The sequence below is a fragment of the Oncorhynchus keta genome, chromosome 14 (assembly GCF_023373465.1).
Source record: "Oncorhynchus keta strain PuntledgeMale-10-30-2019 chromosome 14, Oket_V2, whole genome shotgun sequence".
Classification (NCBI taxonomy): domain Eukaryota; kingdom Metazoa; phylum Chordata; class Actinopteri; order Salmoniformes; family Salmonidae; genus Oncorhynchus; species Oncorhynchus keta.
This window is the reverse complement of record NC_068434.1, coordinates 70,731,415-70,753,307: the sequence shown is the minus strand read 5'-3', so window position 1 is coordinate 70,753,307 and position 21,893 is coordinate 70,731,415. Positions and strand designations below refer to the sequence as shown.

At 43.1% G+C, this 21,893-nt stretch overlaps 2 protein-coding genes across 6 annotated transcripts in view; both read right to left on the bottom strand.

Moving 5' to 3' along the window:
* Positions 1-21,471, bottom strand: part of LOC118393920 (C-type lectin domain family 18 member A-like) — a 120,729-nt gene extending 99,258 nt beyond the window's left edge. The window contains exons 1-11 of one of the 5 annotated variants that reach the window (XM_052462304.1): positions 21,222-21,471; positions 20,326-20,417; positions 13,705-13,935; positions 13,224-13,321; positions 13,017-13,138; positions 9,338-9,445; positions 9,088-9,180; positions 7,484-7,590; positions 7,276-7,405; positions 7,042-7,138; positions 6,407-6,498 (exon numbers count right to left, since the gene is read on the bottom strand). In XM_052462304.1, the coding sequence (XP_052318264.1) occupies positions 6,407-6,498; positions 7,042-7,138; positions 7,276-7,405; positions 7,484-7,590; positions 9,088-9,180; positions 9,338-9,445; positions 13,017-13,138; positions 13,224-13,321; positions 13,705-13,935; positions 20,326-20,417; positions 21,222-21,348 (1,297 nt within the window). In that variant the 5' untranslated portion in view covers positions 21,349-21,471. The remainder of the gene's footprint in view (positions 1-6,406; positions 6,499-7,041; positions 7,139-7,275; positions 7,406-7,483; positions 7,591-9,087; positions 9,181-9,337; positions 9,446-13,016; positions 13,139-13,223; positions 13,322-13,704; positions 13,936-20,325; positions 20,418-21,221) is intronic. The other 4 variants (XM_035787129.2, XM_052462306.1, XM_052462305.1 and 1 more) reach the window with 4 other exon arrangements.
* LOC127907348 (keratin-associated protein 16-1-like) lies at positions 846-3,192 on the bottom strand. Its single transcript, XM_052462307.1, has 2 exons — positions 2,421-3,192; positions 846-1,531 (listed from the first exon to the last, which is right to left on the bottom strand). Exons 1-2 carry the CDS (start codon positions 3,190-3,192, stop codon positions 846-848), a joined length of 1,458 nt encoding a protein of 485 aa, XP_052318267.1.
* Positions 21,472-21,893: the final 422 nt, after the last annotated feature.

Sequence of the window (21,893 nt, the reverse complement as noted above, 5' to 3'; positions counted from 1 at the left end):
GTACACACACCACACATACTGTACACACACCACACATACTGTACACACACCACACATACTGTACACACCACACATACTGTACACACACCACACATACTGTACACACACCACACATACTGTATACACACCACACATACTGTACACACACCACACATACTGTACACACACCACACATACTGTACACACACATACTGTACACACACCACACATACTGTACACACCACACATACACACACACCACACATACTGTACACACACCACACATACTGTACACACACCACACATACTGTACTGTACACACACCACACATACTGTACACACACCACACATACTGTACACACACCACACATACTGTACACACACCACACATACTGTACACACACCACACATACTGTACACACCCACACATACTGTACACACACCACACATACTGTACACACACCACACATACTGTACACACACTGTACACACACCCCACATCCTGTACACACACCACACATACTGTACACACACCACACATACTGTACACACACCACACATACTGTACACACACCACACATACTGTACACACACCACACATACTGTACACACCACACATACTGTACACACCACACATACTGTACACACACCACACATACTGTACACACCCACACATACTGTACACACACCACACATACTGTACACACACCACACATACTGTACACACACCACACATACTGTACACACACCACACATACTGTACACACCCACACATACTGTACACACACCACACATACTGTACACACCCACACATACTGTACACACACCACACATACTGTACACACACCACACATACTGTATACACATCACACATACTGTACATGCACCACACATACTGTACATGCACCACACATACTGTACACACCCACACATACTGTACACACACCACACATACTGTACACACACCACACATACTGTACACACACCACACATACTGTACACACCACACATACTGTACACACCACACATACTGTACACACACCACACATACTGTACACACCACACATACTGTACACACACCACACATACTGTACACACACCACACATACTGTATACACACCACACATACTGTACACACCCACACATACTGTACACACCCACACATACTGTACACACCCACACATACTGTACACACACCACACATACTGTACACACACCACACATACTGTACACACCCACACATACTGTACACACACCACACATACTGTACACACACCACACATACTGTATACACACCACACATACTGTATACACACCCACACATACTGTACACACCCACACATACTGTACACACACCACACATACTGTACACACACCACACATACTGTATACACACCACACATACTGTATACACACCACACATACTGTATACACACCCACACATACTGTACACACCCACACATACTGTACACACACCACACATACTGTATACACACCACACATACTGTACATGCACCACACATACTGTACACACCCACACATACTGTACACACTCACACATACTGTACACACACCACACATACTGTACACACCCACACATACTGTATACACACCACACATACTGTACACACCCACACATACTGTATACACACCACACATACAGTACACACCCACACACCACCCATACTGTATACACCCACACACCACACATACTGTACACAACCACACACCACACATACTGTATACACACCACCCATACTGTATACACACCACACATACTGTATACACACCACACATACTGTACACACCCACACATACTGTATACACACCACACATACTGTACACACCCACACACCACACATACTGTATACACACCACACATACTGTACACACCCACACATACTGTACACACACCACACATACTGTATACACACCACACATACTGTACACACCCACACATACTGTATACACACCACACATACAGTACACACCCACACACCACACATACTGTATACACCCACACACCACACATACTGTACACACCCACACACCACACATACTGTATACACACCACCCATACTGTATACACACCACACATACTGTACACACCCACACACCACACATACTGTATACACACCACACATACTGTACACACCCACACACCACACATACTGTATACACACCACCCATACTGTACACACACCACACATACTGTATACACACCACACATACTGTACACACCCACACACCACACATACTGTACACACCCACACACCACACATATTGTATACACACCACCCATACTGTACACACACCACACATACTGTATACACACCACACATACTGTACACACCCACACACCACACATACTGTACACACCACACACTGTACACACCCACACACCACACATACTGTACACACACCACACATACTGTACACACCCACACACATACTGTACACACACCACACATACTGTATACACACCACACATACTGTACATGCACCACACATACTGTACACACCCACACATACTGTACACACACCACACATACTGTATACACCCACACATACTGTATACACACCACACATACTGTACACACCCACACATACTGTATACACACCACACATACAGTACACACCCACACACCACCCATACTGTATACACCCACACACCACACATACTGTACACACCCACACATACTGTATACACACCACCCATACTGTATACACACCACACATACTGTACGCACCCACACACCACACATACTGTATACACCCACACACCACACATACTGTATACACACCACCCATACTGTATACACACCACACATACTGTACACACCCACACACCACACATACTGTATACACACCACACATACTGTACACACCCACACACCACACATACTGTATACACACCACCCATACTGTACACACACCACACATACTGTATACACACCACACATACTGTACACACCCACACACCACACATACTGTACACACCCACACACCACACATACTGTATACACACCACCCATACTGTACACACACCACACATACTGTATACACACCACACATACTGTACACACACCACACATACTGTATACACACCACACATACTGTACACACCCACACACCACACACACCCACACACCACACATACTGTACACACCACACACTGTACACACCACACATACTGTACACACCCACACACATACTGTATACACACTACACACCACACATACTGTACACACCCAGACACCACACATACTGTACACACCCACACACCACACATACTGTGCACACCCACACACCACACATATTGTACACACACCACACATACTGTACACACACCACACATACTGTACACACACACACCACACATACTGTACACACCCACACACCACACATACTGTACACACCCACACACCACACACACCCACACACCACACATACTGTACACACCACACACTGTACACACCCACACACCACACATACTGTACACACACCACACATACTGTACACACCCACACACATACTGTACACACACCACACATACTGTATACACACCACACATACTGTACATGCACCACACATACTGTACACACCCACACATACTGTACACACACCACACATACTGTACACACCCACACATACTGTATACACCCCACACATACTGTACACACCCACACATACTGTACACACACCACACATACTGTATACACACCACACATACTGTACACACACCACACATACTGTATACACACCACACATACTGTACACACCCACACATACTGTATACACACCACACATACAGTACACACCCACACACCACCCATACTGTATACACCCACACACCACACATACTGTACACACCCACACATACTGTATACACACCACCCATACTGTATACACACCACACATACAGTACACACCCACACACCACACATACTGTATACACCCACACACCACACATACTGTATATACACCACCCATACTGTATACACACCACACATACTGTACACACCCACACACCACACATACTGTATACACACCACACATACTGTACACACCCACACACCACACATACTGTATACACACCACCCATACTGTACACACACCACACATACTGTATACACACCACACATACTGTACACACACCACACATACTGTATACACACCACACATACTGTACACACCCACACACCACACACACCCACACACCACACATACTGTACACACCACACACTGTACACACCACACATACTGTACACACCCACACACATACTGTATACACACCACACACCACACATACTGTACACACCCACACACCACACATACTGTACACACCCACACACCACACATACTGTGCACACCCACACACCACACATATTGTACACACACCACACATACTGTACACACACCACACATACTGTACACACACACACCACACATACTGTACACACCCACACACCACACATACTGTTCACACCCACACACCATACATACTGTACACACCTACATGCACCCACACATACTGTACACAGCCACACATACTGTACACACCCACGTGCACCCACACACCACACATACTGTACACACCCACGTGCACACACACACCACACATACTGTACACACACCCACACCACACACACTGTACACACCCACACACATACAGTACATACCCACGTGCACACAAACACCATACATACACGAGTGCAAACAAGCGTGCACACACGCACACAAAACTATTTTCTAGTAATCTCTCATTGGGCCTTGTTTTCATTTTGGGCAATGAGGGCCCAAAATGGAACCCCCAACAGTCAAGGGGTAGGAGGGGAGGATACACAATTCCCATGGTGCAGAACACTGGAACAGCCACTCTCTAAAAAAAATATATCTACTGTATATATATATATATACATACACACACACACACACACACACACACACACACACACACACACACACACACACACACACACACACACACACACACACACACACAGAGACACTGTATCTAGGTAATTGTGTGGACCCCTCAGGCTCCCTGTTCTTTCCACTTATAATTTTATTGCCAATTAACAGAACACATCAATGCAGCTTCACAATTATACCTTCAGGGGGGTATGAGATAGAGGGAGAGTGTGTGTGTGTGTGTGTGTGTGTGTGTGTGTGTGTGTGTGTGTGTGTGTGTGTGTGTGTGTGTGTGTGTGTGTGTGTGTGTGTGTGTGTGTGTGTGTGTGTGTGTAGGGGAGCTATTAATCACAGTCAAATCCATTCATTTCACTCTTTGTTGCTCCAATGAATCTTTTGTTTTAGAGTGCTTGTGTAGAGGGGATTGAGCTAAACATGATCCCAGCTAGTCCAGCTGTGTTCTCATGTGTTCGGTTTTCACCAGCCTTATCACTCCACTTTGAGCTCTGGTCCCACCCACCCACCCGCCCACCCACACACTCCTCTCCAATCCTCTTTACTGACCCCTCTCTACACAAGGGCTTCTCTCTCTATAAGAAGAGAGAACCGATGGTTTTCCATCAATCGGCACCAGGAGATTCAGAGCTTTTAAACGGTGAGCTGTTAAAAACGTCCAGCAACACTGACTGGATTAGTACAACCCTGGATGATCAATACACACAATTAACCAAACCCAAACAAACAATACCACCCTCCAATTCTGAATCAATCACACAGGTGAATTATAGAGGGGAGAAATGTGTGTGTGTGTTTAGACACTTGGTGCCATTGTAGGCCTGACGTATATCGATCTCTAAAAGGCTCTTTATGAGGAGCCCTGAGTGCCATTGATTCCAGCTGAGTGTATCATTAAAACGTGCGGGCCGTGTCACACAGCCTCTCCCTAATAAACAAAGACGGTAAACACTGCACCCAGATAAAGAGTTAGGGCTGTGATGTGTTTGTGTTCTCTGCTTGGGTTTTATACTGAACACTTACTTTGACTCCAGTATCCCTCAGCCAGAGAGACCAAGTAAAGATTTAGGGTCCTGATGTCTTTCCCTTGCATGCTGCTCTATGGTCAGTTTAGAGTTTTCTGCTGTGATGGTAAGGGTAGGATTTGGGGATGGTAAGCTGATCCAGATCTGTGTAGTATAGGTAACTTCTACCTATAGTGTTTGAACTTCTCTCTGTCTGTCAGGATTTTTTACGAGCTGCTGTCAGTCTCTCTCTTAATCTGTTGTCATGGTGATGTCAATGTCCAACAGGTGTTTTAAACCACCTGCAGGTTTAGAGAGTTTTAAGATATATCAGTGAATGCTACATCTAATGGTACTGAGTGGATGCAGTGTGAGGACAGATTCCCTTGATTAGAATATCTCAGCATCTCTTGTGTGTTTCTCTCTACCTCTCTCTCCCTCCCTCTCTTTTCACTTCTCTTTGTCTCAACTCTCATAGAGTTGTGTTCTCTCACCGTACTGGCAGATGTATCGGTTGCGTGTTTTACAGCGCTGGTCGTTCCAGTTGAAGGCGTTGGAAGCCTGCAGCTCCACACAGTTCCCAAAGCTGCAGGGAGAGAGGCACAAGGGAGAGAAGTGGGGGAGGAAGAGTGAGATGGAGAGAGGGGACACAGGGACATCTGGTGGTCAGATAGAAAATAACAGTTCTGCTTTCAAACACAGTGTCCCGGGCCCGTATCCACAAAGCATCTCAGATAAGGTGTACTGATCTGTCCATATAATCATATTCAATTTGATCTAAAAGGAAAAACTGATCCTAAATCAGCACTCCTACTCTGAGATGCGTTGTGGGTATGGGCCCAGGCTTCTCTCCTCCTGACACAAGAGGGTGAGGTGATAATGTTAGGCTACGTGAGACTATACCTGTGTTCCACACAATGTAGAATAACCATGATGGTATCAATATGTTCATTCCAGTAAAACAATATAGTGGAGTCGCATTTGCAGTGCCTCATTCCACCTGCTTACTGTAGATTCTGACTACAATAATATTATTTTGTGATTATCCATTCAACAAGGTTACGTGATAATACAAAGTTATAATTGTTGTTACTATTATCATTAAGATGTCAAAAGTTATGACTCTCACCCCTGGTTGTCAGGCTGTCCAAAGGCGAAGCTGTTGTATGTGGGGATTTCTCCTGAGTCCCAGCGGAAAGAGTCCTTTAGAGGTTTATATGTCAGCCCTGGACACAATACACACAACCTTACACTTATCCTTATCTCACCTTTAGATATCTCAATGCTGCTCACACAAACTCCCAAAGTCAGTTTGTCAAAGCTATTTGGCTGTACGTATAGAAGGACAGTGACAGTGACGTACCGATCCAGAAGTTGCGTGTCTCAAAGTCAGGGTCTGTGACCTCGTTGCTGGTCTCCAGCTGGCTGAGGTAAAATGCGAGGATGTCCTGAACTTTCTGGTTGTGGATCTGGGCCAGAATCCCCCCTCGCTCCTGGGGTCCAAACACATACCACAATATGGGTTACACACACTCACACACTCACACTCTCTCACTCTCACTCTCTCTAACCTGACAGCGGGTCTTGGCTCCATAGTAGGTGTCGACCTCTGGAGACACCATGAAGCACTCTCCATCTATCCTCACGTCACAGCTGTGGAAGGGAAACTGCTGCTTCTCTACAGAAACATAAGCAACACACATTAGGCCTCAGTAAAGGAGACACCAGGCACTGACCATCCATCTTGGCTCAAACTCAATGTACAGACCGCAATCCATTGTGGTCACAATAAACACTATGACCTTTTATCATTTTGACTTGCTCAACTCCTACGTCCTCTCTCCTCCGTCCTCACTCGCCTCCTTTTGAAAACATCAAAGTTAATCGAGGAGAGTCGGCAAGCAGAGTGAAGGTGGATGAAAATGCAATCGCTTGAAATGAGACGGTCCTTCTCCACTTGTGCATCAATAGGCAAATTACGTTTACAGAGGTGGATCCCATAATAAATGTGTAAAGTGATCAAAACAAATTAAGTTAGTTGTGGAAGATATTTTATAGATAAAACAATAAGTAGCATATTGTTTTTAAATGTGTGCATGTTCTTAGTCTCTGACAAAACAAAAGCTGATTCAAAGGGGGGGGTGACAGACTTCAAAACTCTTCCGCGATAGGATACACAAGTATCGTCGATGAAAGGTGGCTATCGAGGAGGGGAGGACACTCTTCCTACTGACGAATTGACACACTGCTCGACCACCCGATCCCTTATCGGTTTCCAGGTCAAGGAGGAGAGAGGATGGAGGAGAGAGGACGAAGAAGAGAGGATGGAGGACAATCTTTTGCCCAAACAAGAAAAACCCCTGAGATGCATATGGCTTGAGAACACAGTAAACATTGGAATCCATACTGGCTCAAACTAGCAGATACAACTTGAATCTAATCAGGCTGAAGCTTAATACAAAAAGGGTGCATTGGCTTAGATACAATGATGACAGGAGTCTGGTTCATTCTGGTTAAAAGTAATGGTGAGACAGTGCCACATTAGCTACATAAACTTATTCCCACCAGGGTTGGGGTCAATTACTTTTAAATTCAAACAGTAAAGAATTGGAATTTCAATGTAACTCATGGATTGACTGGAATTTAAATGGAATTGACCACAACCCTGATTCCCACACACATACACACTCACCTGCGCACTCAGCACCCCCATAAACAACATCACACTCAGCACCCCCATAACCAACATCACACTCAGCACCCCCATAACCAACATCACACTCAGCACCCACATAACCAATATCACACTCAGCACCTCCATAACCAACATCACACTCAGCACCCCCATAACCAACATCACACTCAGCACCCCCATAACCAACATCACACTCAGCACCCCCATAACCAACATCACACTCAGCACCTCCATAACCAACATCACACTCACCACCCACATAACCAATATCACACTCACCTGCACACTCAGCACCCACATAACCAATATCACACTCAGCACCTCCATAACCAACATCACACTCAGCACCCCCATAACCAACATCACACTCAGCACCCCCATAACCAACATCACACTCAGCACCCCCATAACCAACATCACACTCAGCACCTCCATAACCAATATCACACTCAGCACCCACATAACCAATATCACACTCACCTGCACACTCAGCACCTCCATAACCAACATCACACTTGCAGGAGCACTCCTCTTCCTTGTAGCGGCCGTGCACACACTTCACACTGCAGCGCACTGAAACACACACAGTCACATACAGTATATCGACCATGATGCACCTACAGAGATACCTGAACACACACACTGCAGAGCATGGCTCGTCAGACACACAGAGATAATAATGACTGTAGTAGACTGTCAGACTGGTAAACACGAGCACATAGACTGGTACCCTGACAAAATCGTCCGGTGACTCTAGGCCCACAATGACACTGGCAGGAGGAGATGTTCAGACGACCATGCTGCCCACAGCTCATACGACATGGGTTCCTGGGGGTCTCTGGAACACAGATACAATTTTCTAAATACCTTTGCTTAAAATCTTAATTTTTCCATGAATACATTTAGCCTCCAGTTGGTGCTTGTTCTCTGACAAGGCCATCATTGCATGGTAAGTGGTTAAGTGTTGGCTATACAGTTAAACCGGATTAAGAGAAAACCCCTTCACATGACAAAACTTTAAGTGAGGCAAAAAATACACTTAACGTCTTTGGCTCAAAATAGATAATGAACTGTCATCTTCAATAGAGGTGATACGTCGCTTTTAGTGCACTAAAGAGATTCTAAGAAAAAAATCTGTAGAGAACAGAGTTGGTTGAAATAGATACTACTTTGAGTAAGGAACAGCTAATATGATTAAAATGCTAACATTTTTCCCTAATTTAAAGATTTATAAAACTAATTTATATGACATAGGTTCACAAAATAAACAGCATAGTGGATCAATTTCAGCAACAACTAACACGGAGCTTAAAAACTAAGGTGTCATTGTACGCTGATGATTCATGTTTTCTTTTAAAACCACAATTGGAGTCTCTCCACGGCCTCTTACAGGATCTAGATACTTTTGCTATCCTCTCTGGATTAACACCAAATGATGTATTACATATTGATCACTAAAAAATGCCCATTTTACATTACCATGTAGTTTACCAATTAAATGGTCTGACGGAGATGTGGACATACTCGGTATACAAATTCCAAAAGAAAGAAATGATTTCACTCCAATATATTTTTATAGAAAGTTAGCAAAAATAGATAAGATCTTGCTACCATGGAAAGGAAAATACCTGTCTATTTGTGGAATAATCATCCTGATTAACTCCTTAGTCATATCACAGTTGACCTATTTGCTTATGGTTTTGCCTACACCTTGTGACCTGCTTTTTAAATTATATGAACGGCAAGCCAGATAAAATTAAAAGGGCCAATTTATATAACGATTATGAATTTGGTGGGCAAAAATTATTAAATATTAAAGCATTAGACCTCTCACTAAAGGCATCAGTCATACAAAAGTTATACTTAAATCCAAAACTGGTTCTCTAGTAAATTGGTACGAATGTCTCATCCTATGTTCAGGAAAGGCCTTTTCCCCTTTATTCAGATTACACCGGCCCACTTTCAGTTGTTTGAAAAGGAAATCATCTCCAAAATATCTTTATATTAAGTTGGTTGCAATTTCAGTTTAATCCACCTAAAAGGACGGAACAAATAGTACAGCAAATATTGTGGTTAAATTCAAATATACTTATTGATTAAAAAAACTGTATTTATCGAAGAAATGTTTAAAAAAGGTATAATTTTAGTGAATGATATAAATAGGACTGGTGGAGTTATGTCACACATGCAGCTAACACAGACATATGGAAATGGCTGCTCTACCCAAAATTACAACCAATGAATTGCAGCATTACCACAAAAATGGAAGAGCCAAGTAGAAGGGGAAAAAAGTAAGGAACTTGTATGTCGGCCATGTATTAAAGAACATAAATGGTTAAAGAAAAGTGTGATAAATAAAAACATGTACAAATTTCATTTAAGGACCAAAAAGCTGACAGCTGTGCCATATAAATTGCAAAATAGTTGGGAAGAGATTTTTGATGTACCCATTCCATGGCACATGGTTTATGAATTGATACGCAAAACAACGCCGGATTCAAAACTTCAAATTTTTCAATATAAATTACTATATAAAATTATTGCAACTAATAGAATGTTATATATATGGGGGATACAATCTTCCCAGCTCAGCAGATTCTGCTGTGAGGAGGCAGAGTCATTAGATCATTTATTTTGGTATTATCCATATGTAGCTGGTTTTTGGTCACAGGTCCAGGAATGGCTGAAGAATTGCAACATTTGCCTAGAACTAACACTACAGATAGCAATAATGGGTGATTTGAAAAGCCATAGTCAATCAATCATTAATATAATAATTATTTTAGCAAAAATTTTTATTTTTAATTTACAATCTGTAGAATCTACGAATCTATGAGAATAGGAAGATTCAATTATTTTATGAAGCATCACAGCACAGTTGAAAAATATATGGCAAATAGAAATCCGAAATGGATGATGTTGAAAGATAGATGGGAGGGGTTGAATGGAGCTGAAGGGTGGGACTAATAACAAGATAAACAATGTAAAGCATACGGGATCTGTAAAATGTATATAGGTTCGGAACTTCTGTGTAATAGCATAGTTACAAATAGAAATTAAACTGGATGGACATCAGAAATAGATGAAGGACTAAGAACAAACAAGAGAGAACTATTGTAAAGTAGACTGTGTCTCTAAAAATGTGTATAAGATGTATAAATTGAAGGTAAAAGCAGAAGTGTTTATTCGTTTACTCCAATTGGGGGGATCGGCAGTAGGGCTTGCGGGGAATAATAATAAAGGTATATTCTTTAAAAAATTATGTATGTCTATATAGGTATGTGTATGTATATATGGGTAGTGGGTTCGATTCCCGGGACCACCCATACGTAGAATGTATGCACACATGACTGTAAGTCGCTTTGGATAAAAGCGTCAGCTAAATGGCATATATTATTATTATTATTATTATATGTGTATATGTATGCATGCGTGTATGGATATATATATTTACCCCAAAAATATTGGGGATTGGAAATGATGCAGACAATTACATTGGAAGCAATATTAAGCTGATCATCCCTCAAAAAACAAAAAAAACAAACACGGAGCCCAAGCAGGCTGCGCGTGTGCGCCATCGCGCATACATTTATTTTATCCCCCTACACCAAACGCGACCATGACACGCAGGTTAAAATATCAAAACAAACTCTGAACCAATGACATTCATTTGGGGACAGGTCGAAAAGCATTAAACATGTATGGCAATTTAGCTAGTTAGCCTGCACTTGCTGGCTAATTTGTTCTATTTAGCTAGCTTGCTGTTGCTAGCTAATTTGTCCTGGGATATAAACATTGAGTTGTTATTTTACCTGAAATGCACAAGGTCCTCTACTCCGACAATTAATCCACACATAAATCGGCCAACCGAATCGTTTCTAGTCATCTCTCCTCCTTCCAGGCTTTTTCATCTTTGAACTTATATGGTGATTGGCATCCACACTTTCATAGTATTACCACGACAACCGGAAAAACAGTCTTTCAATCACTCACGTGGATATAACGAATGAGGAGATAGCACGTGGGTACCTGCTTCTATAAACCAATGAGAAGATGGGAGAGGCAGGACTTGCAGTGCGATCTGCGTCAGAAATAGAAAGGAGTTATATTTTTGCCCTTGGCAACGCAGATGCTCGTTGGTGCGCGCGAACAGTGTGGGTGCAATAATTGAAAAACATGGATTTCAAAATGTATTTTGCAATGCTCGCGCACGCGACGTGTCTGGTCTGGTCAGCATGTAAGAGCGTTGAAGTGCGAGGCTAAACTTCACTACTGTAACAGTGTGAAGCAAACCCATGCACATGCGCAGATACTCTCACTCATCGCAATATCTGCGGTGCTGCTCGTGGCAACATAATATCACTGAGTCTACCTTTAATGAATGAGAGTGTTCTCTATAGGGGTCTCACCACACAGTCCTCCCACATGGTCCCACAGTCTGAAGCAGCCTGACATGGAAGAGGTGCAGAGAGAACAGGAGAAACCAGCCACATAGGGCACCACCAACCTTCCATTCACCTCCCAGTTACCCCTGCAGAGAGACATATCACACACAAAGGCTGAGTACTAAAACAGGAGGAGAAGTCTGACATCAGGTATACAAGTAGTGTTCTTACCCAGGGGAGTATGCACAGACAAACAGTTCCCAGAGAGCATCACCCCTCAGACACAACTGTCTGGCACAGCCCACATTACTGGAGGTGGCCCACACCAACTACGAGAGAGAGAGAGAGAGAGAGAGAGAGAGAGAGAGAGAGAGAGAGAGAGAGAGAGAGAGAGAGAGAGAGAGAGAGAGAGAGAGAGAGAGAGAGATGGATGGATGGATGGATGGATGGATGGATGGATGGATGGATGGATGGATGGATGGATGGATGGATGGATGGATAGATGGATAGATAGATAGATAGATAGATAGATAGATAGATAGATAGATAGATAGAAACAGAGTGGTAAAGGGAGTATATTGGCGACACAATGTATTGGCATGTGGGCAACACAAACTCAAATTGAATTGAGAGTTGAATTAAGACTTCTTGTTTTGACAAAGTTACTTAGCGTTTCTGCACAGTTGACAGATCCAGTACTGTTAACCATTACCTGTGTGTAGTGTTGGCAGGTAGCATTCTCTCTGCATTGCCCACTTAGGTACATGTAATCCCGCCCTTCCTCGAACCATGAGTCAATGACCTCAGCAAATGAGCTGGTAGCATGAGCTGAATGATGGGTGTTCCAGCCAATGTGGCGTAGCGGTTGGTCCTGAGGAGCGGGATTTGTGTGGCAGGACTTTGCCCTCTCCTGGGCAAGTTTGACCAGCTTTTCACTCCAGTCCTACAGATATGAGGAAGAGGGGGAGACAACACACACACACATGTTTAAACTAATACAATGGGGAACTACCTTCCCATGACTGAGGGTGACAGACCGACTTCCTCTCTTTGTGACCTAAAGGGCTCTTTTTCAGGGACACATTTTGCTTTTGGGAGACTCCCATGCCAGGCTCTCCATTTATCCTCCTACTGTTAATGTTCACTGACAAGGTTTCTTCTGAAGACTTAGTTGCGGGGCTCTGAAAATCGATAGCCTAAAATGGATATGGTATTTAGGCAGGGACAGATGGGGAGATCGATAAAATGACAGACTGTGTGGGAGTATGGGAGAGAAAGAAAGAAAGAAAGTTGGTTGTATGAGCACAGACCATGGCACAGTGACTCTGCTGCTCTGCCAGCTGACCATTAGGTCACTGAGTATACTATCTCATCCTCATAGGCCTTAAATAGATCAACAACAGCAAGTGTGCTATCCCTTCGCTAAAGGCCAACACAGGCCATGTGATGGTACCTGATCTTAAACAAGACAGTCCTAAATAAACTACACAGTCAGGATGGTGAACACCGGACACCCTGGGAGGCTGAAAGGTGATCTCTGCTTTCAAAGCTGGTGCACTTAGGGGAGGATTCCGGCTAAGCAAGGTGGCCTACGAGCCCTGTATTTGTATTTATTATGGATCCCCATTAGTGCTACTCTACCTGGGGTCCACCACAATTAAGGCAGTTATACAATTTTAAAGACATTGCAATACATTCACAGACTGTGTGCACTCAGGCCCCTACTCCACCACTACCACATATATACAATACAAAATCCATGTGTACATGTGTGTGTATAGTGAGTATGTTTTCGTGTGTGTGTATGCATGCGACTGTGCCTATGTTAGTGTTTCTTCACAGGTGTTTCACAAAGTGTATTTGTATCTGTTTTTAATATTACTGCTTGCATCAGTTACTTGATATGGAATAGAGTTCCATGTATTCATGGCTCTATGTAATACTATGCACCTCCCATAGTCTGTTCTGGACTTGGGGACTGTGAAGACCTGTATTTAACATGAGATCCTCTCTAAGCTTTACAGGAATGTGGTTCTGAATATAAAACAGCAACACCTCCACCATTGGCATTTCTGTCTTTTCTGTAAATGTTATAACCTTGTATTGCTACCACTGTATCATCAAAGGTATTATCTAAGTGAGTTTCAGCGATAGTCAGAATATGAATGTCCTATTATTGATTTCATGAACCTTGTTTCTTAAGCTACATATGTTAATGTGGGCTATTTGGAGCACTTTTCTGGGATACTTACTTGTTTTCAGTGCTTTACTGGAACATTTAGCAGAAGTAGATATGCTCATGTTATGTTAGTGCAGGGTGAGCTGCACACAGTGGACATCCTACTAGGGCACAACGCCTCAGTGCTTACCGTATGAATCTCATCATAGGTACATGATTACTGCATAGTACATTGGGGCGGCAGGGTAGCCTAGTGGTTAGAGCGTTGGACTAGTAACCGGAAGGTTGCTAGTTCAAACAACCGAGCTGACAAGGTACAAATCTGTCGTTCTGCCCCTGAACAGGCAGTTAACCCACTTTTCCTAGGCTGTCATTGAAAATAAGAATTTGTCTAGTTAAATAAAGGTAAAATATAAAAAATTAGCTGTAGGATCAGCAAAGTCAGTTAGAGGGGCATAAATAGGGGACCACAGCATTGCTCCTCAGAGATTCTGCCAGCCTTCCATCACCTTGAGAGGGCCCCAACACAAACAGACTCTCCAGGCCACTCCTATCCTACTGATAGCCACAGCTCACAGCCTGCCTGTGTGTACTCAGCAGATCTCACAGCTGGTGTTTTCACCTGAATGTGTGTTATAAAAAACACCCCCCTTAGAGAGGAGCCAGAATGAGACAGCCAAACAAATCAGTGTAATTTCCTCCACAGTGGCTTGAATTGGTCCACTGACAGGTGAAAAGAGGGGAGTTTTCATCTTGTCACCTTTTAAGTTAATCTTCCTCTGGCACATTAGTGTTAATATTTAAGGGCCTTCTAAAAGGGAACACTGACCCGTTTGTCAATTATTCAACCTTGCAGTGAAGTAAGAGATCCTCAATACTCAGAAACACTAACTGGAGACATGTGTTTCAATTTATTAAGGAAAATACCTAGTAAAACTCAGATGAAGGTCTTATGACTGACACATGAAAACATTGGAGAGAATACAACAGGCCCAGTGTATGGGAGTATTCATGCCATACTATAAAGAGCTTGGAAAGGATGATGTTGCTTCCTGTGGGACTAACTTCATCATTAGCACTACTTCCTCATCATAGGACATTTGTTGTTTGATGAATGGAGGCATGTCCAGATGTCAGGGGAGTGACAGCTAATTAAGAGTCTGTGCTAAGCCCCTTTGAGCACATTGTTCCCTCTGATGTCTCCTGGTCAAAATCATCAGCGCACGCTTTGATGGCGCCAGAGGGGAGCAGGGTCACCGGGCAAGTCCCCTTCTTGAATGTTCCATTTAAGTAAGTACAGGAGTGAAGCAAAGACCAGACATAAGAGTATGTTGAGTCTTACTCTGTTATGGTCCGTAAAGGCAACAACTTATAGCTGAGGAATTGATGTTGGCAAGGAGTGCAGTCCATAAAATAAGCCAAGACAGCACAGAGCTTTTAATAGCAAAGTGACAATCAGCAGGAACACTGTTTCCCAGGCGATATTTTCATGCCCACTCAAAACTGTCTTTTAGCCGTGAGAGTCCTCAGCTAAGTGGAGACATTAAGTGGGTTGAACTTTGACCTAAAGTACTGTAAATTACTTAGCTACAGATGCACACATAGCCTATACACTTTCTCTCACACATACCCAGCATACAAAACTTGAAATGACGTCATTACAACGAGAAAATGAGTTTCTGCAACGAGTAGACGTAAAACAAACGCCTCTCTCTCCTGTGTTACACCAAAAGAAAATACTTAATTTCCATTTCTGTATTTGAAGCAAAGTACCTCCTATTGTCAGACAGGCTTCCCCAGCCCTCGGTGAACCTCCAGAGGGCATGGACTGAGTACAGAGAGAGAAGTGCCTCATTTGTGAAACTGTGTGAAGCGCTGCTCTTTTATCTCCTGAAGAGAAGAAGAAGAGGGAGGCTGCTGCAGGGCCACACTATAATATCTTTACCAACACAATGAGACAGCACTTACCCACGCCTGCTGCCCTGCCTGGGTGGAAATTCCTCAAAGAGAATCACAAACGCAGCTAAAGCCCTGAGCCTTTTAAGCGTTTATCAGTAAAGCGCCTTAATATGCTTCTTCAGCTCGCCCGGAATTCCTCCATCGGCCTTCGCAAGCAAATGACCTGTAATACCACAGTCCTGAATGCAGCATGATAATATCCTCATCCTCTTTTTCTCATTAAGTGTTATCAGCTATGTGCACTTTGCAGATGCTTAGCAGCAGTCTAGGAACTCTGCTCTATCTGTATACATGGGCTTTGAGAACGCAATCAGTAAGTGACGGTTTTGGACGAAACAGCCATTAGGCCTCTAGGACATACACTATCCAACCCCACTGTTTTGTGTTTCATTATCCACTGATTGTCCTCTGTCGTCTGTCCTTATGCAATGTAAGCTTGAGATAAGGGAGATAAGACTGGCACAGTAAAAGTGTCACGCCCTGATCTGTTTCACCTGTCCTTGTGCTTGTCTCCACCCGCCTCCAGGTGTCGCCCTTCTTCCCAATTATCCCTGTGCATTTATTCCTGTGTTCTCTGTCTGTTTGTTGCCAGTTCATCTTGTTCATTGAAGCTTACTAGCAGTTGTCCTGTCAGCTCCTATCGTTTCCCAGCCTCTTTCCTCATGCTCCTGGTTTTTGACCATTGCCTATCCTGACCCTGTACCCGCCCCCCTGAGTCTGCCTGCCCTCCTGTACCTTTGCTCCACCTCTGGATTACTGAACTCTGCCTGTCCCTGACCCTGAGTCTGCCTGCTGTCCTGTACCTTTGCCTTACCCTGGATTTTCAACCCATGCCTGTCTTTGCCTGCCCCTGTGCCACAATAAACATTATTACTTCGACAGACTGCATCTGGGTCTTACCTTGATCCCTGATAAATAGATGGCATCAGATATGGAGAAAATGCCCAGTGGTTCTCATTGACTCAACAAACAGGGGGATTATCATTGGAGGCTTGTCACTCATTTGTGTTGTTTCAGGCTGCACAGTGCCTACCCACACTATTCACTCAGTCCTTGGGTAACATGCTTGTTTTGTCTCACTTCATCTGAGTGTTTAAGTGGAAATCATGAGACTATCCCTGAGACCGTTAGTCTGCATTACCTAATCAGTGATGAAAACTACAACTTCTTCAATTTAGTTAAATTAAGTTCCGTTAAGATTCATTTACATTGCCTTCAGAAAGTATTCACACTTCTTGACTTTTTCCACATTTTGTGTTACAGCCTGAATTCAAAATTGATTACATTGAGATTGTTTTGACACTGGCCTACACACAATACCCCATCATTTAAAAAATATGAATTAAAAATGAAAATCTGAAATGTTTTGAGTCAATAAGTATTCAACCCCTTTGTTATGGCAAGCCTAAATATGGTACGGAGTAAAAATGTGCTTAACAAGTCACATAATAAGTTGCATGGACTCACTCTGTGTGTAGTAATAGTGTTTAACATGATTTTTGAATGACTACCTCATCTCTGTAACCCACACATCTCTGTAAGGTCCCTCAGTCGAGCAGTGAATTTCAAACTCAGATTCAACAACAAAGATCAGGGAGGTTTTCCAAAGCCTCGCAAAGAAGGGCACCTATTGGTAGACGGATAAAAATAAATAAATCAGACATTGAATTTCCCAGTGAGCATGGTGAAGTTATTAATTACACTTTGGATGGTGTATCAATACACCCAGTCACTACAAAGATACAGGCGTCCTTCCTTACTCAGATGCCGGAGAGGAAGGAAACCGTGAGTGAGTTACAGTTTTAACTTAAATCTACTTGAAAATCTATGGCCTGAAAATGGCTGTCCAGCTATAATTCACAACCAATTTGACAGAGCTTGGATAATTATGAAAAGAAGAATGGGAAAATGTTACACAATCCAGGTGTGGAAAGATCTTAGAGACTTACCCAGAAAGACTCTATGCTGTAATCGGTGCCAAAGGTGCTTCTACAAAGTATTGACTCAGGGGTGTGAATACGTATGTCAATTAAATATGTCTGTATTTCATTTTCAATACATTTGCAAACATTTCTAAAAACATGTTTTCACTTTGCCATTATGGGATATTGTGTGTAGATGGGTGAGAGGGAGAAAAAAATGTAATCCGTTTTGAATTCAGGCTGTAACACAACAAAATGTAGAATAAGTCAAGGGGTCTGAATACTTGCTGAGGCACTGTATACAACTAGTCGCTGTAATTTTCACATGACTAGTCAGTCTGCGGGCAAACAACGATTCTAAAAGTGAGGAAACCCTAAATCTAACTGAGCCACCAGGGAGGCGCTGCCATTGACTTTATCTACACACACTGATTTAACATCTATCCTGCCTGTTAGTTTGAGTAGAGACAGAGAGACACAGTATGTAATCCTCCTGGTCCCTAACAGATATATCTATCTCAGAGCCCCAGGGACAGATCCCAGATCCACCCCACACAGTGTTTATGGCCTTCAGCATTAACACCCTGCCAGACAGCACCATACAGAACAGCTGTGATGTCAGTGCCCCCGTGAATGGAACATGCACTGTCTACATTTACACACTCATCCCCACTGTCTCTCACTGTTGGGAATATCAACGTTTCAACAGAAGATACCCTGTGAGAAATCTCTGGTGTCGCTGCCTTTGTTCAGTTGTTAGAGATGGGGAAATGGGGATACCCTCAGAGAGGGAGGAACTGTGACTACTTATGAGGATACGATTTCAACTGATCTGTACAGTACCTTTGGATTTAATATATAGCTTTGTTATAAATCATGGATCAAATGGAGGGCCTTTACCAAGGGCTCGGTTAACCAAGAGACAGACTCTGTGACAAACTGTAATTGGGAGCATGGGAAAGAGCACAGGGGAGGGTTTCTGGCAGAGCTCTATTTAAGGTGACCTTGGTGTCCAGCAGGCAGCAGCAGCCATGTAACTCAGTGATGTGTTTCAAAGGGGCCAGCCTGCATGGCAGCACGGCAGTCGGCATAGTTACATTTGCTTACAGCTCCGGGTAGAAGTTGCCATCATAGAGCTAGGACCAGCCTATCCTCCCCAATCAGATGGGCAGACAGACAAACAGACAGACAAACTGACACACACACACACACATACACACACACACACACACACACACAAGAAATATAATGAAAGGCAGGCAAGGCAACTAACCATTTTTTGCATGTTAGCGGCCATGGGGGTGACCCAGCTGCGCAGCCTATTGTGCTGTGTAACAATCAGAAAATGCTCCTTCAACCCAAGCCCTGGAATAAAGAAAAGCACACAATTATTTAGGACTGGTCGCCATGGCAATGGAATGCAAGTGTCTGTAAGGGGGGCAGGGGGGTTGGCTGAAAGGTCTGATACAGTAGCACTCCACAACATTGGGACAGTGTATATCCACAGCCTGTACATGCCATAGGCTAAACAAATGTGTATGGCCTATCATTTGGAGAACTGAAATGTGTATGACCTATCATTGGATAACTAATATATCTATTCAATAGGCCTTGTAGCCTTACTGAGGAGGTTTTTCCCAAATAGGATTCTGACAGAAATATAACAAAATCTTACAGTTTTCACAATCCTATAGCATTCTTTATTTTATTGGGAAATAAGAAAATTCGCATAGGTTATATTGATTAAACATAGCATAACATAATTTACTAATGAATGTTATCGGCTGTTTAGCCTAAATGCTAATCACATTTGAGCAATTTACAAGTTAAGATGGAATGTAGGAAACAGATGACAACTTACAAGTTGTATCTGCTTAAAATGAGTTAGTTAGTCCAGTATGGCTCAGTTGATAGAGCATGGTGCAAGGGTTGTGGGTTCGATTCCCACGGGGTCCCAGTGTGAAAATGTATGCACTCATTACGATAAATCGCACTGGATGAGAGGGTCTGCTAAAATTTTAGCAGACCCTCTCAGGGTCTTTGCAAGAGAAGTTAATAAAAACAATCACACTTTTCTTCACATATACTGTATCGCGTGCACCGGCCACCCTTCTGTTTTCCTCTGACCAGCGCTAAACCGAACACAGAACAGGCGATGCGCACTCTTACCGCTCTCAGATGAATCAACGCGGCCCGGTTTCTCCGTGATTATCCTATTCGCGTGGGTGCTGTTCAGGGTCTGGAGGGTCACCATGAAAAACAGAAGCAGACACGAGGGACCAGTTAGAGACCCCATTACTACTGAGGTAAATCGTGCCAAGTACTCTAAACTCCTCGTGGACAAGTGGCTCCCTCTTTTACCCTCCTCTTCTCTCCCTCTCTTTCACTCCCACTCACTCTCTCTCTCCCCTTCCCACAAGTTGTCAACATTTTGCAACTGTTCTTATCCACTCACACACACACAGTTGGCCGCTACTCAAACTTCAGTTGAATGATACACGATCAGCGATAAACCCACACGGACAACCAAACTTCTAAAGGTTTGGCTGACCTTTTAACCACATAAATCAAATCAGTATTAAGTCGTGCAGTGGTGACCCGGTGGGGCTGTTTAGTCTGTTTAGCTAAATATATATATATATATATATATATATATATACAGTACCAGTCAAAAGTTTTGACACACCTACTCGTTCAAGGGTTTTTCTTTATTTTAGTATTTTCTATATTGTAGAATAATAGTGAGGACATCAAAACTATTAAATAACACATATGGAATCATGTAGTAAGCAAAAACGTTTTCAACAAATCCAAATATATTTATATTTTGGATTCTTCAAA

Excerpts from the sequence above, each read along its gene's own strand:
- LOC127907348 (XM_052462307.1), bottom strand. The coding sequence starts at position 3,192 with ATGTGTGTGGGTGTGTACAGTATGTGTGGTGTGTACAGTGTGTGGTGT. Across the intron at positions 1,532-2,420 it reads TGTGTACAGTATGTGTGTGG|TGTGTACAGTATGTGTGGGT; the intron begins GTGTGTACAGTA and ends AGTATGTGTGAG.